At 43.4% G+C, this 16,577-nt stretch overlaps 1 protein-coding gene across 3 annotated transcripts in view; it reads left to right on the plus strand.

The window, feature by feature from the left end:
- The window catches only part of CDS1 (CDP-diacylglycerol synthase 1), a 113,314-nt gene extending 97,933 nt beyond the window's left edge, over positions 1-15,381 (plus strand). For all 3 annotated transcript variants that reach the window (XM_065061869.1, XM_065061867.1, XM_065061868.1), the window contains exons 9-13: positions 571-639; positions 1,443-1,595; positions 9,437-9,556; positions 11,475-11,578; positions 12,739-15,381. In XM_065061869.1, coding sequence (XP_064917941.1) covers positions 571-639; positions 1,443-1,595; positions 9,437-9,556; positions 11,475-11,578; positions 12,739-12,868 — 576 coding nt within the window. In that variant the 3' untranslated portion in view covers positions 12,869-15,381. The remainder of the gene's footprint in view (positions 1-570; positions 640-1,442; positions 1,596-9,436; positions 9,557-11,474; positions 11,579-12,738) is intronic.
- Positions 15,382-16,577: the final 1,196 nt, after the last annotated feature.

Consider the following 16,577-nt stretch of genomic DNA (forward strand, 5'->3'; position numbering starts at 1 on the left):
AATATAGTTTGAGCCTATTACATCTTTGTTTATAATTGCATACTGTTTGGATTTCATATGCAGATTTAACTGTATGCTTACTATACAGAAACTGTTATCTGAAATAAACTACTATGTCATATATACCTTTTCCTCATTTGGTCTTGTTGACGTAGCACTGAGAAGGGCTCAAGTAGTAATCTTCCAGTTCCAAAAGAATATGCAAGATCCTACAGAAAGCCATGAATTATAATTTTCATAATGTTGCCACGTTAACTTTTGGGTATTTAGTTGGTTTTGGTATTCAACGGCTCCTGAATTAAAAATGTGGTAGAATTTGATGAAGAAAATAGTTTCCTACGCTGGTCTCTCTCGGCCTGCAGTTATTTGCTGTGTTAGTTTGCCAGCCTGTACGTAGGAAGCTCATGTCTCCCAAGGAGCATCCCCTGCAGCTGCTGACATTCAGTATTTCACACATAAGTTTGAAAACCCAAGTAGGAGCTTAGTTTTTACAAATGAGGTCCAGAAATATAGTAAAAAAGGGTTCACTGATGCAGTTGATGAAGCTAATGCTCTCTCTTTTGTGCCTAGCTGTCTCCCAAAAAGACTTGGGAAGGGTTCATTGGAGGCTTCTTTTCCACAGTTATATTTGGATTTATTGTAAGTAACCACAGGACTTTCCTTGTGCTCATTCAGTGTTCAACTTCCTGTTTTAATTTGAAGTAAAATTACTGACAAATTGGGTCATGTCATACTGCTGAAAGCCTGAGAGATAAGGTTTTTTTGGCTAGAGAATTCAGCTGATTCATAACTAGCTGGAAAAGCCAGGCAAGCCTTGTACTTCTGAACAGGTTATAAGGACCATTTTTGCCACTACTGTTACTACATCTGGAATTTTTTTAATCTATTAATTGCATCCTTATTTTGAAATGGAAGTTTATTGATAGCATTATTTATGCTTTGTAAAGTAGTACTTTTGTATTATATACTTCATAATGACATTTCTCCTGAGACAATGCCCACAGGTAGGTTACACTGACAATATGCATACAACACAGTAACAGCATACAGTAACTGTTCTGACAAGAAATTAATCACCAAGGTCAGCAGAACTTGGTAAAAGTGATAGTTCAAGTTTTAATGGGAAGTGAACTGCAAAGAAATGATGAGTGGCTAACACTCTGGGATTTTATAAAGTGGAAACATGAAGAGAGATGAATCTGAGAGATATGAAAAGGAAAGCAAGTTGGGAAATCATCAGTAAGCACAATTAACATCCACATTTGTCTGCCCTCATTGAGGCATCTTCCAACTTAACAGCCCAATTTTACTCAATTCTGGGTCTCTGTTATTAAAGTCATTTTCATTATCCTCAGCTTACAATGACAAAGCCATCCATTATGGTATGCTTTTTGACTGTAACAACAAATGCCTATTTCAGGAGCCTTTGTTTTGCTTTTCAGTTCTCCTATTTTTTGGCTCAACATCAGTACTTTGTCTGCCCTGTGGAATATAACAGCGAAACTAACAGATTTGTGACAGAGTGTGAACCTTCAGAACTCTTTCAGATGAAGAAGTACTCTGTGCCACCATTGCTTCAAGCTGTGTTGGGATGGGTAAGGAGAACAACAAGGCTTTGGTTAAAACTGAATTTGTACTTCCCAGCTTGAATGGCTTTCTGAACCTTTTTTAGAAAGGTCCATGAACGTTTGAAGAGTGAGATCTGAATTGATACCCTGAGCCTCCCTGTTGCTCAGATGGGGGAGCTGGTCACCTGAGCAGAATTGAAATGTGTTGCTGGAGTCACCCGCGGAAACCTGCCTGTGTTCTCTTTGTCCTGGGAATGGATGTCACTTAAGCATTTTGCAGACAAACCTGGTTTTGAAGAGCAACATCTACATTTTTTGTGGAAAGCGGGGAAAGGCTTGCTATGGCCCAAATTATCAGTAAGCTTGAGTATTCTTGTTTGTAGAACTTCACGCCATTTTCACCTAGTGTGTAACTGCTGTTAGGATGGGACTTGTGCTTTCTTCATGGCCATGTGCCCTTGTGGCCAAGAAAGCCAGTGGTGCCTGGGGTGCATGAAGAAGAGTGTGACCAGAAGGTTGAGGGAGGTTCTTCTTCCCCTCTACTCTGTCCTGGTGAGGCCACATCTGGAGTGCTGTGTCCAGTTCTGGGCTCCCCAGTTTAAGAAGGACAAAGAATTACTGGAGGGAGTCCAGCAGCAGGCTATGAAGATTATTAGGGGCCTAGAGCACCTATCACAGAACCACAGAACGTTAGGGATTGGAATGGACCTCAAAAGATCATCTAGTCCAATCCCCCTGCTGGAGCAGGAACACCCAGATGAGGTTACACAGGAATGTGTCCAGGTGGGTTTTGAATGTCTCCAGAGAAGGAGACTCCACAGCCCCCCTGGGCAGCCTGTTCCAGTGCTCTGTCACCCTCACTGAGAAGAACTTTCTTCTCATATTTAAGTGGAGTTTCCTGTGTTCTAGTTTGCACCCATTACTCCTTTTCTTGTCAGGGTTTTTGTTTGGGTGTGTGTGTTTTGTTTTGTTTTGTTTTCTCTCCCCAATTTAACTAAAGGCAGTAAGGGTTTCTAGAAAAAGGAAAGCTGTTGCTGCTGTTAATACAAAGAGTGTGTCTACACAGACACTACCTGCCAAGAAGGATGCAGCCACCCAGGCTTCTGGCTGCGCAGAGTGTCTGTGCCTGGCATTAGTACCAGAGAATGGTATGGGAGGCACCTGTGTACGATGTGACCAGGTCAATGACTTACTGTGCCCAGTGGCAGAGCTTAAAGAAGAGGTGGAGAGACTAAGGTGCATTAGGTAGAGTGAAGAGGAAATTGACTGGTGGAGTCAAACCCTTTTGCAACAGGAGATGGCGAAGCCCTCTCCCTCCTGCCATAAGGCAGATAGAGCAGACCTAATTGATGGGGGGGAATGGAAACAGGTCCCTGATCGGAGAGGTAAAAGAACCCTCTCTTGAACCCCATCACCAGCCTTGGTGCACTTAACAAATAGATATGAGGCCCTGGACCCTGAAAATCAGGCAGAGAACAGCCAAGAAAATCTGCCTGGAAAGCCTCCTGGATGGACCTCATCTACAAAACAGATTACACTGCAGCTATAAGAAAAAAACAAAGAAGGGTGGTAGTAGTCGGCGACTCCCTTTTGAGGGGAACAGAGGGCCCTGTATGTCGCCCAGACCCATCCCACAGGGAGGTCTGCTGCCTTCCTGGGGCCAGGGTGAGGGACATTAATAGAAGACTTCCGGAGCTAATTCAGCCCTCAGACTATTATCCCCTGTTAGTAGTCCAAGCTGCCAGTGAGGACATTAATAGAAGAAGTGCCAAGATAATTAAAAAAAGACTTTAAAGCACAGGGTCAGTCAGTTCATGGGACGGGAGCACAAGTGATATTTGCCTCAGTTCCTGTGCTATCTGGGATGGATGAGGAGCTAAATAAAGAGAGGAGCAGAAAAGCCCATCTCATCAACAGGTGGCTAAAGGATTGGTGTCACCATCAAAATTTTGGTTTTTTTGACCATGGGGCAAACTCCATGGTACCTAGTCTCCTCAAATCAGATGGGCTTCATCCTTCTAGGGAGAGCAAGAGGACTATAGCCCATAAGTTGGTGGGGCTGATCAGGAGGGCTTTAAACTAGGTTTGAAGGGGGAAGGGATTGAAACTGGGCTCTCCAAAGATCAGCCTAAGGATGGAAAGCCTGAATTAAGAGTGAAATCAGCAGCCCACTTGAAGTGCATGTACACTAATGCACGCAGTATGGGCAACAAACAAGAGGAGCTGGAAGCCATCGTGCAGCAGGAAAGCTATGACATAGTTGCCATCACAGAAACATGGTGGGATGACTCATATGACTGGAGTGCTGCTATGTGTGGCTACAAGCTCTTCAGAAAAGATAGGCAGGGTAGGAGAGGTGGAGGGGTGGCTTTATATGATAGTCTCTTGACTCTGTTAAACTTGAGGTCAGCAGTGACAAGGTTGAGTGCCTGTGGATCAGAATCAGGGGGAAGTCCAACACGGCTGACATCCTCCTGGGTGTCTGTTATAGACCACCCAACCGGGATGATGAAGGAGATGAATTATTCTACAAGCAGCTGGCAGATGTCTCAAAATCGACAGCCCTTGTTCTTGTGGGTGACTTTAACCTGCCGGATATCTGCTGGGAGCTCAATACTGCACAGAAGAGGCAGTCTAGGAAGTTCCTAGAGTGTATAGAGGACAATTTCCTTCATCAGCTGGTAAATGAGCCCACCAGGGGCAAGACCCCGCTAGACCTACTGTTTACAAACAGAGAAGGGCTGGTGGGAGATGTAGTGGTTGGAGGCCGCCTGGGGCATAGCGACCATGAAATAATAGAATTTTCAATACTCAGAGATGCAAGGAGAGCCATTAATAAAAGCTCTACACTGGACTTCTGGAGGGCAGATTTTTGCCTATTCAGAAGTCTAGTTCAGAGCATACCCTGGGAAACAATGCTTAAAAACAAGGGGGCCCAGGAGGGTTGGACATGCTTCAAGCAGGTGGTTTTGAGTGCACAGGAACAGGCTATACCAGTGTGCCGAAAGGCTAGCCGGCGGGGAAGACAACCGGCTTGGCTAAACAGGGAGATTCTGAATGAAATCAGAAATAAAAAGAGACTTTACCGACTGTGGAAAAAAGGGCTGGCTACTTATGAAGAATTTATGGAAATAGCTAGATCATGCAGAAAAAAAATCAGGGAAACAAAAGTGCAATTTGAAGTTAATTTGGCCAATTCTGTCAGGGATAATAAAAAGTCCTTATTTAAATACGTTAATAACAAAAGGAGGGGCAAGGAAAACCTCCATTCTCTGTTGGACTTTGAGGGAAATATAGTTAACAAAGATGAGGAGAAAGCTGAGGTACTTAATACCTATTTTCCCTCAGTTTTTACCAGTAAGACAGGTGGCCCTCAGGACAGCTGGCCTCTGGAGGTGGTTGACAGAGATAGGAAGCCAAATAGCCCCCTTGTATTCCAGGAGGAAATAGTTGGTGACTTACTGAGCCATCTGGATCCTCACAAGTGTATGGGACCAGATGAGATCCATCCTAGGGTGATGAGGGAGCTAGCAGAAGAACTTGCCAGGCCGCTCTCCATCATCTTCCAACAGTCCTGGCTCACTGGGGAGGTCCCATATGATTGGAAATTGGTGAATGTTACCCCAATCCACAAAAAGGGCTGCAGAGCTGACCCTGGCATCTACAGGCCTGTCAGCCTGACCTCGGTGCCTGGCAGGGTTATGGAGCAGATCATCCTGAACGGAATCACACAGCACCTTCAGGATGGACAAGGGATCAGATCCAGCCAGCATGGGTTTAGGAGGGGCAGGTCCTGTCTGACCAACCTGATCTCCTTTTATGATCAGGTGACCCACCTGATGATGGGGATGAGGGGAAAGCTGTAGATGTGGTCTATCTAGACTTCAGCAAAGCCTTTGAGACTGTCTCCCATAATATACTCCTGCAAAAGCTGGTAGCCCATGGCTTGGACAAGTGCACTCTCTGCTACGTTAAGAACTGGCTGGAGGGCCGGGCCCAGAGAGTGCTGGTGAATGGGGCTGCATCCAGCTGGCGGCCAGTCACTAGTGGTGTTCCCCAGGGGTCAGTGTTGGGTCCAGTCCTGTTTAACGTCTTTATTGATGATTTAGATGAGGGGATTGAGACCATCATCCGCAAATTTGCTGATGACACCAAGTTGGGAGGGAGTGTCGACCTGCTGGAAGGCAGGAGGGCTCTGCAGAGGGATCTGGATAGGCTGGAAAAATGGGCTGATTCCAATGGGATGAAGTTCAATAAGACCAAGTGCTAGGTCCTGCACTTTGGCCACAACAACCCCCTGCAGCGCTACAGGCTGGGCGCAGAGTGGCTGGAGAGAAGTCAGACAGAAAGGGACCTGGGGGTACCAATTGACAGGAACCTCAACATGAGCCAACAGTGTGCCCAGGTGGCCAAGAAGGCCAACGGTATCCTGTCCTGTATCAAAAACAGCGTGGTCAGCAGGACAAGGGAAGTGATCCTTCCCCTGTACTCTGCATTGGTGAGGCCACACCTGGAGTATTGTGTTCAGTTCTGGGCCCCTCAGTTCAGGAAAGACATTGAAGTGCTGGAGCGGGTCCAGAGAGGAGCAACACGACTGGTGAAGGGACTTGAACACAAAACCTATGGGGAGAGGCTGAGGGAGCTGGGGTTGTTTAGTCTGGAGAAGAGGAGGCTTAGAGGTGACCTCATCACTCTCTATAACTACCTGAAGGGAAGTTATAGCCAGGTGGGGATTGGTCTCTTCTCCCAGGCAGTTAGCAATAGGACAAGGGAGCATGGGCTTAAACTCTGCCAGGGGAAATTTAGGCTGGATATTAGAACTGGAGTTCACTCCCTTAATCATCTTTGCCCTGTGCTGGACTCTCTCCAGCAGTTCCCTGTCCTTCTTGAACTGAGGGGCCCAGAACTGGACATAATATTCCAAGTGTGGTCTCACCAGGGCAGAGTAGAGGGGCAGGAGAACCTCTCTGGACCTGCTAACCACCCCCCTTCTAATACACCCCAGGATGCCATTGGCCTTCTTGGCAATAAGGGCACAGTGCTGGCTCATGGTCATCCTGCTGTGCACCAGGACCCCCAGGTCCCTTTCCCCTGCGCTGCTCTCTAACAGGTTGTTCCCCAACTTATACTGGAACCTGGGGTTGTTCCTGCCCAGATGCAAGACTCTACACTTGGCCTTGTTATATTTCATTAAATTTTTCCCCACCCAACTCTACAGCCTGTCCAGGCCTCACTGGATGGCAGCACAGCCTCCTGGAGTGTCAGCTACTTCTCCCAGCTTGGTGTCATCAGCAAACTTGCTGATATTGCAGTCTATTCATTTCTTATGAGGAGAGACTGAGAGAGCTGGGTCTTTTCAGTCTGGAGAAAGCTGAGAGGGGATCTCATCAGTGTTTATAAATATCTCAAGGGTGGGTGTCAAGAGGATGGACCAGACTCCTTCAGTGATGCCCAATGACAGGATGAGGGGCAGTGGGCACCAGCTGAAGCACAGATGGTTCCATCTGAATATGAGGAGAAACTTCTTTCCTTTGAGGGTCCCAGATCAGTGGATCAGGCTGTCCAGAGATGTTGTAAAGTCTCCTTCTCTGGAGACATTCAAGACGCACCTGGACACATTTGTGTGCAAACTATTCTAGGTGAACCTGCTTTAGCAGGTGGGTTGGACTAGGTGATCTCCAGAGGTCCCGTCCAACCACAACCATTCTGTGATTCTGCGATTCATCACATAGCATCTTGTGTGTTAGTGTTGAGTGAAAAAGGAGTAATGGTACTAGTGCCATGTAATGCAGTCACTGACCCTTTTCCTCACACCCAGCCTGCAAATTCTTTTAAGTGAGCTGTTACATATTTACCTGTCAGAAAACAGGTTATCAATTACCCTACTGTAAAAATCAGAGCTTCCAGAGGCACTCCAACGGGAAGAGAATACCAGATAGAAACCAAGCAGTCTGTCATTGGCTTTCCTTTAGGGCAAAGAGGAGGTGACCGGGATAAACACAGAACAAGTGGGTTCTGCATTGGTCCCCTTGCCTGCGCAGTGGCCCAGCACATATTGGTTGCACAGTACTAAGGCAGTGGGCTTTACCTGGGGTTATGTGGGTATAACACCCAAGGGGCAAGCTGATATAGTTACAAGAAGAAGACACAAACTGGCAACTGCAGCAGTGAAACCTAAGACTAAAAGCAATTAATGACTACAGTTGGTATGTTGAAAAGCAAGATTATATCTAGGAGGAGCTCTGGTATTTTCATACCAAATGCACATACTGTTGCTTCAGGGTCTGCGGAGTTGATTGCAAATTTAATAAGTACTTTTCTGCACAAAAACAATGTGGACTGAGCAGAGAGAAATCTTACATTATGTATTTTGGTAAAGGACAAGGAGAAGGCCAGTCTAATAGAGAGCTATCAGTTAACCCTAAAAAGAGTTGGTAGTTCCACGTGCACTTCTGGAGTACTTTTGACAGGCTCCGACAAGCCTTAAGGAGACAATTAGTTTTAAAACACTTTATAGAAAGTCAAATTGAATCTGCTTATTTGGGCAGCAGCCTGTTTTGAGGTTTGTTTTCCTCCCTCTGTTACTTGATTCCTGATGTTCTCTCTCAGAAATATGACCAGATGTTATGTTCACAAGACATTTGGCTTAGTGTCAAAAGATGTCAAGCATTGTATTCTCCCGACAAAATTGACTTAACAGTTCCAACTCAACAACTTTCCTGTTTGACCAACTGCATAGTTTAGCCTAAATGAAAGGTGTTTTAAAATAACTGCACAAAGCAGTTAAGAAGTTAATTGGTGTTGGCCAGCTGTGACGCAAATCAGAAATGCAGGGTACAGGATTTTTCAGCTACAGACAGTGTTTATCAAGACTTGCTGGAGAGGTGTGTTCTGCTCTCAGGAAGGCAGCCAGCGTTGCATTCCCTCAAAGGCTGGAGCTTGCGCCATTGACTTGAAAGTGCTCCAAGCTGAGTCACAATAAATGCACCCCCCCAAAAAAACACAAGTGCCAAAACCCCACTGAAGAAACAAAACACACACAACCAAACAAAACCAAACTAAACACGAAAAAACTACATGTGCACCTCCACCCCCCCTCCCTCCAACAAACAAAAAAATCCACAAAAAACCCAAAACACCCCAACCAAAATAACACCTTTATTTCTAATCTCAGCTGGAAAGGATAACAGGCACCTGTTGCCAGTGAAATGTCTTTTATCTGTAAGAATTTGAATGGCTCAAAACAAATTACAAGTCTGAACATGCTGAGGGGAACAATATATATTTAAATGCAAGCCAAGAAGTATCAATGGAGGTAAACCTTTTATCTCCCGTTATTGCTATATGTACACAAAGGTGACAGTATGGTGGACTAGGGCAAAATTAATATCTATCTCGTGAGAGCACTTGAAAGAAGTGACATTGAATTAATTGTGTGAAGGTGACACATTTGTGGTGAGCATTGGGCCACTTTCTAGAGCAGTACTGGGAATTTGTGGAAACCTCCTTTGTTTACAGAAAATGGAGCTCCAAAAGCAGAGCCAGGAAAGACTGGAGGGTCCTATCGTTCATTATGGGATTAGTAGTTGTATACCTTATGATCAACTAAGGGATTGGCTGAAAACCACATCATTTGTTAAAGTTAACTGCTCTAGCAACCCCAAATACTTGCTCCTGTTCATGTGAGTAGACCTTTCAGCAGCTTTCTACAGTATATCTACTTTTTCTTTCTTTACAGTATTACTTTATGCTGGGAAAACTGGAGCCTTGTAGAAATTTGCTGTGTAACAGCCCAATTGTAAAATATTTAAGCTTAAAATGCTTACAATCAAACATATTGAATACAGTGCTGATTACTTTTCTTGTAGGAGACAGTGAATATGTACCCATTTCAGATGCACAGCATTGCACTGTCAACATTTGCCTCATTAATTGGGCCATTTGGAGGATTCTTTGCCAGTGGATTTAAAAGAGCTTTCAAAATCAAGGTGGGTAATCACTCCTGTGAGCTGGTTTTGGTGTAGTTTTGTCTTTGATTTAGGTAAATTGGTGGGTTAGGTGTGTGTTCTGGCTTTTTTTGTTTGTTTTTAATTGTTGATTGTAGTACCTAGTGTTTCTAATAATGTTTGAGCTATTTATTAGTATCAGCAGCAGTACTTAGTTTTATGAGATATATGTATGTCTTATTGTTAAAACTTTGTGTAATCAACGTGTGCCTTTAGTGTTGGAAATCTAAGAATAATTTGTTTTCATATTCTGGTGGATAATTACTCTTCCGAGTCCTGTTGCTGAGGTGGTATAGACAAGCAAGGTGTCAGATGCTACACTTGCCATGAAAGGCAAGTACATGCAATCTGTACATGCCTAGGAAGCACTGACAGCGTTTTACCCTTCAGATTGTGGCTGGCTGCATTTTACCAACAGTATTTGTGTCATACACAACTGCTGACGTGTCAGGTTCCCCACGGCATGAGACATTTGTCTGCCTTTAACAACACAGTGCCGCCTTATAAGCAGAGCGTGCCCTGGCGAATGACATGACATGCTGCCTTCTGTTTATTGCAAGGTGTGCACTGTCACTGGTGCAAGTGTTGTCGCTGGCTGGCATTAAGTGGCAGCAGGAGTATGGGAAGAGGACAGCCCCAAATTTTCTCCCAACCTCCTGTGTGTCTTGGTAGGACTGCTGCGATTCTTATCCTGTTGCTTGTTGTTGGTCTTGCTCCCTATGTCCACTGGTTTGGGCATGTGCTTTTCACAGAAGGATACAAACTGCTCTGTTTGTGCTGAACTCCCGTACACATGCCTGTACTTTCCTGTCTTATGCCGGTCTGAGCAGCTTGTCTGGCACTTTGCTAGATACAGCCCCTGCACTGTCAAACCTGTATGTCTAGGTAGCAAAAGACTGTGTAAAGAAGGGCTTTTGAGGGAGAAAAAAAAAGCTTCTGAAAAGTAGGACTTAAAGTAGAACATAAAAAAGTAGATGTTTTTATAATACTCTGGGCCTCAAGGTGGTGACCTAAGGCGCATAGGTGAGGTTAGACCCATCACTGGAGGGCTGGAGTGGCATCAGCACAGAACTGATTTAACTCGTGTGACTAAGGTCAGAGTTTTTACCCAGCAAGTACACAAGTGAGTAGGGATGACAAAAAGGATGTATAAGGGTGGTTTGACTGACAAAGCTGTTCTACAGACAAGATTGGGTGACACAAAGGTAGCGTATTGAGCCTTGTTTGCATCAGAAATATTTTAAGTAGCGATAATAATTTTTTTCACCTCAGGGCTTTTTGATTCTGTTAAATATATTTACATGGTATGCACACATTATGGCTTTTTAACTAGGTTACCAAGAAGCCAGCAAAAAAGAATGGCGAATGGGCAGTACAACTTGCAAAGCCAGTGTTAGACAGTGGAAAGAGTCTGCAGGTTACTGCATCTCTTGTAGCAAATATATATTCCCTGCTAGCAAGTGCTTCAGCAGCAGCTGCTACCAGTAGAGGATAGAGCAATAAAGTGTTAAAGAGAACTGGATCCTGCAGAGGCAGAAAATGGCAGCCATTAGCTCCAGAGCCTTGCTGAAAAATGGAACGAACGCACACAAGTGTACTCAGTACTGGCAAACCTGCACCTGATCTACTGCTGTCCTCTGGGGTGTGACTGTGGACACATAGCTTCATCTCTTCTTTTTCTCCTTACCGCTTGACTCACCTTTGCAGTTTAAAAACTTCTTTAACAAAGTAGGGTCTTAATAACTTTTGGCTCAGTGCATCACTGTAGATTAATTGAGGCCTTAATGTGCTGCTGTCAAGTGATACATCATTAGTGTGTTCCATCTGAATTACTGATCATGATTTTTTTAATGTGTCTTTTTGTTTGTTTGTTTTTGCTCCTGTCCTTCACACCCAAAAGGATTTTGCAGACACAATCCCTGGGCATGGTGGGATAATGGATCGCTTTGATTGTCAATACTTGATGGCCACTTTTGTTCATGTCTATATCACCAGTTTCATAAGGTATGGGCTTTTAAAAATATTCACTACTTAAGCCTCCATGGGAGCTATACCATAGTTACTTCCTACTAGTTATGTTCTGTACCATTAGCATGGCAGAGGTTGCAGGTTTCTAAATCTGATTTACACAAATATTTCAAATACAGAAATATCAAGGAAACATATGTCACCACCTAGGATTTGTGTAAGGTTCAAGCTACACCTTAATGTTTCTGTGACTGCTGTTAAAGGTAACCTGTGTAACCTAAATACCAGAAAGTTTTGTGTAGCAGCCTCTTGGGAGTTTTTCTGGAATTTACTAATTACAGGAGGGTTTCTGCAGCATTTGCTTACCTTCCTGAAGAGCATGTAGGTTACGAGACTGCAGTTCCTCTCATAAGTTTCAGTATTTCTCGGTCACTTGGCTTGGGATTTTCTGCTTAACATAAAACACTGTGTTTAGAGAGAAGAGGCAACTTCTTAAAAATACTGCCCATTTTTCCTGAACCACACCAGCTTTCAAGAAGAAACAATGGGAATGACAATTCTCTTAACAGTCAGTCATTTCAGTTCCTGGGGCAGGGGGGATCAAGGTAAGGGACCGTAGGTGCCCAAACTGATGCACGCCCTTAGTTTTGTAAATGCATATGGCTAAATAATTACTAGGTGCCTAATCAGCAACAGATTCTTTGCCTCATATTTGGTCCATCTTAAAAGCAGACTGTAAATAACTGACTAGCTAAAAATGAGACTCTTATTAGAAAAGCTTGGTTTAATTTGTGGTTTTCTTTTCCAACTTGGCCAACTTTCCATTTAGTTCAATAGTACACAGCTTATCTGGAAACAGATAATCAAATAAAAGAGAACTGTTGTTGAAGAATGTGATTACAGTGATTAAGGCTAATCAATTAATCTTATTTGTCATAAGCCTTCTTATTATAATATCCACATTTGATAGCAAATACAAAAAATGCTTTTTAGTTTCCGTTCAGACTGAGCTAAGGAGAATACTTTGCCAGTAATACTCATCCACACATCCTGAGGGGACAGACTTGGAGAAATCCAAATCTTTGTGTCCCCAAAAAAAGGGAAAGCATTGCTTGTGCAGCAAGAGGAAAACAGAAAGCTGTCAAAAGTTTTTTGAGCTGTTGCTCACAAAAAAAATATTATTTTTTCATTGACAGGGGTCCGAATCCCAGCAAATTACTGAAACAACTGTTGATACTTCAGCCAGAGCAACAGCTAAGTGTGTATAAAATACTGAAATCTCACCTTGTTGAAAAAGGGATCCTGCAGCCATCTCTGAGGGTGTAGTTTGTCAGAACAGAGGATGAGAAGAAACCTCTATTTACAAGAAGCCTGTGGAAAAGCATTGCAAATATGCATAGAGGAAGAGTAGTTCGTGGTCTGGAAGAGGTGAACGTTTGCCAAAATGAACGTGAATGCTGTGATTTCCTATTGGGACACAGAAAATCCCTTACTCCTAACATAATTAAAATGCTTGCAAAATAACAGTACACGTGCTGTATATTTTAGTTCCTGAAGTGGGTGGCAGCCGTCTGCCTTCAACACCCAGCCTCACAGGTTTTGTATTAAAAGAAAAAAAATCACTGATAGTTTTTAATTAGTTATTTAATATTTTATGTCTTAGCAATACTATTTAGGTCTCCAGTGGTTACTGGAGCATAAACAGATGAGGCAAGTAGTCAGTCTTTTATGTAGCCCAGTGCAGAAATTACAATTGGCCAGCAAATACTTCTTAGCCCAGTCAAAGAGGTACTTAGAGCCTGCTGTATCAGACTACCTGTATTTACTAAATCACTATGAAGGTGAAACATAGCTCTGTTTTTAATTAAACAGCTTTCTTACAAAATTATTTCATGCTTTCAAGAGAGAAGTACCTTTACTGAAGTATAGCTGGGCTGTGCGGCTGCTATTTTTTTTTAATTCATGTTCAAAATGGGATTCTCCAACCCAGTAAACAGATTGGGGGGAATCTGGAGTTTAAGCCCTTGGTTTCCACAGCATGGTCAGTGTCTGAAGACACTCAAGCCTTATTCCTTGTGCCTCTTAACTACAGTGTAGAATTGGGGGTGTTTCCTTCTTTTTAAAAGCACTTTGAGGTCCTGAGTAAAAAGTGAAGTTTAAGTGCTTTGTTATTAACATGTTACTCAGTGAAGGCAGAAATTTTAATCTCATGAATGTGCACAGTGCAAGACAGGACACATGGTTCTTCTGCTGCCTGTTATTATTTATTAAGAGGATCCTCATGCAAGCTTGGGCAACCACATAGGCATTTGAATGGAGAATGTTTATAGGAAGCAGCTATTCTGTAGACTTAGTGGGCCATATGAGGAAAGCTGATGTTCTGTAATTCTCAGTTCTAGCTGTTTTCTGACTTTTTTCATCATGGGACACGTCTTGATGCAAATAAAAATAATATCTTTTTCTGAAATTATGAAAATGATTCCTGTACAAATGGAAAGCACAAAAGCCAATTTTGTTTTGATATACTGTAACTTGATACAATTTAATTTTTCCAATCAATTGTAAATAAGTTTCTCCTGCGGTGAAGGTACTATATGCCACATATGTGTGTATATATAGATATAAATATTAAAAGTTGTATGTATAGATATATTAAAGGTGAAAATTTTGAATGGGTGGTGCTAATTGAGGATAAAACCATGGAGAAAATCACTAGGGTGGGTGATAGGCCAGATCTGTAAAATTCAGACTGCTTTTGTGGCATGTCATGCAGCTGAGAGCCCCATGCACTGTTTTGCACTTAGGACACAGTAGCAAGTGTACAGCTCGTGTATGAAAAAACATCCCTGTACAGGAAACAAAATCCAGGTCTAAAGTAATTCTTGTTCATGTCAGGTATTTGATAGAATTAAATTACCTGTGGCACTTCCTACAGCTGACCTGGAGACTGCGGTAATGTATTGAAGGAACACTTGAAGAGGTGAAAAATGTCCCCAGCTGCGTTTCCAATGGTAGCCGTGTGACTTGTGCTGTCAATTGGAGGGAACCAATTTTCAGTCGTTGCAGAGGTTGAAAGGTAGCCCTGCCAGGAAGTGTGACATAGGGGAAGGGAAAATGAGAGGGTGACTAAAGTAGCATACCTGGAAAACTGACTTGGAAATGGGGCTTTGGTTATGTACAGGACTTCGGTAGATCCTTTATGAAAAAACACAGCTGTATTGGAGCTGGTATATCCTTATCCTGGGTATTAAAAAAAATATATTTATAGAAAGGTAATTGCTACTTTGGAAACTTGAACTTTTTAGTGTAATTTTATAGCATGTATAATAAGGAAGTGAAAATATATTTTAGCATTTAATACAACAGAGCATTTGAAGTTAATGACTATTTGCACAATAGAAGGTACAATGCTGCGATTCTACTGTTTAATGTTAAAATGAAGAAGGGATCGCTTGTGAACTCACTTACCAGTTTTTCTGGACAGGTAATAGCTTCCTGCTGGCTTAGGCTTTGGTGTAAATAAAGCTCAGCAGGACAAGTCACTGTGAAGTGACAACTACACTTGCTTACTATGAAGCGCATTTACCCCACTTGTTACTTCCATTAGTTCAAGCATCGCAACATGATCAACAAGAAAGTTCAACTTCTACACCAGTGATTCTTTTCACTTGCACTTTTGTTCCAAGTTGCTATAACTACCCATTAAGCAAAAAAAAGTATGTATATTATGTAAATGTTGTAAATGGTATGCTCATATAATGTCTATTTTAGCTTGACTGTTTCAATCTTTCATTGAAGCAGGTGTTGTAAAAAAAAAAAAAATAAAACTGGGACAGAAATCCTCCTGTCTTGTATTTCCTATAGCAGGCACAGTGGGTGGAGATTTCTTAACAAGAATTTATACTCTCATATTACTCCTTGAAGCTGCATTCCTAATAGCAAAGGCTGCTATTAATTTCCTCCCCTCAAGATGTCAGGCTGTCCTCCACTGTTGCTGCAATTTGTACGACATGTGCCATCCTCAAAGACGTGCAAACTTGTCATCTTTTCCAAAAGGTGCTCACTTCAGCATCGTGTGCTTCCCCTTCCGCACAGCCTGTGATGCTGTCTGGCCACTGCGGTCACCTGTAGCTCTCAGAGTGGAAAAATGACATTTTTGTTGCCTTCTGCAATGACTTTCCTCCGTGTAGAAAACACTGCTGCCTGTGGCCACTACAGCACTCCACTGACATACTGTAAGAGGCTGCCACAGGCACCAAGGCCTGATCCCGGCTCTCTTGTTGCCCTGTGGCTCACAACCACTGAGAGGTCACTTATCTGGACCGAACAGCTAGAGGTGCCGCGGTGAGCGCAGCGCTTGCTCAGTGGCCGAGCTCCGGCTGTAGGGCCACTCCTGGGGACAGGACATCCTCCAGTGCCTGGGCCTCTGCTGTGTCACAAGGATGGCACCACTGCTCCCGGCCACCACCTGTCCCTCCTGCTTCCACTGCAGGTATCTGCAAAGAAATGGCAGAGAGCAGAGGGTGAACAATGCTGAGACCAAAGCTCTTGCTCAGGGAGAACTCACTGACAGCTGTTCCCATCCTGCCAAGTTCTGCCTCTAGAAACACAAGTGATCTTTCCATTTTCTTGGTGTCAGGACATTGTGAAATTTTCTCATTTTGGAACCCCATTTCCTGTTCATTGTTCCCCACACTGCTGGCCCAGGCCTGTCAGTATTCACCGTGTGTGGGGACGGTGGGGCAGTAGCTGGCAGCTGTCTCTACCATGTTTTCCTGTTCCTTCCCTTGTAAATCTTGCATCTGAGGCTCTTCATCTCCTGTAGCCTCATACAAACCAGGTAACAAATGCATCTTTTTTCTGAATTATAAAAAAGACTGTAACATCTGTTAAGCACTCACCATCAGCAGATCGTGTCTGTACCACACACCTCCTTGAACCTTAGGAAACTAAAGAAGCAGCACAGAGGGAGCTTTCCCATGGCCAGCATCTGCTTCCTGATTCTGTTCTGGGAAAAGGAACGGGAAAGTCAGTG

This window comes from Columba livia, chromosome 4, assembly GCF_036013475.1.
Source record: "Columba livia isolate bColLiv1 breed racing homer chromosome 4, bColLiv1.pat.W.v2, whole genome shotgun sequence".
Classification (NCBI taxonomy): domain Eukaryota; kingdom Metazoa; phylum Chordata; class Aves; order Columbiformes; family Columbidae; genus Columba; species Columba livia.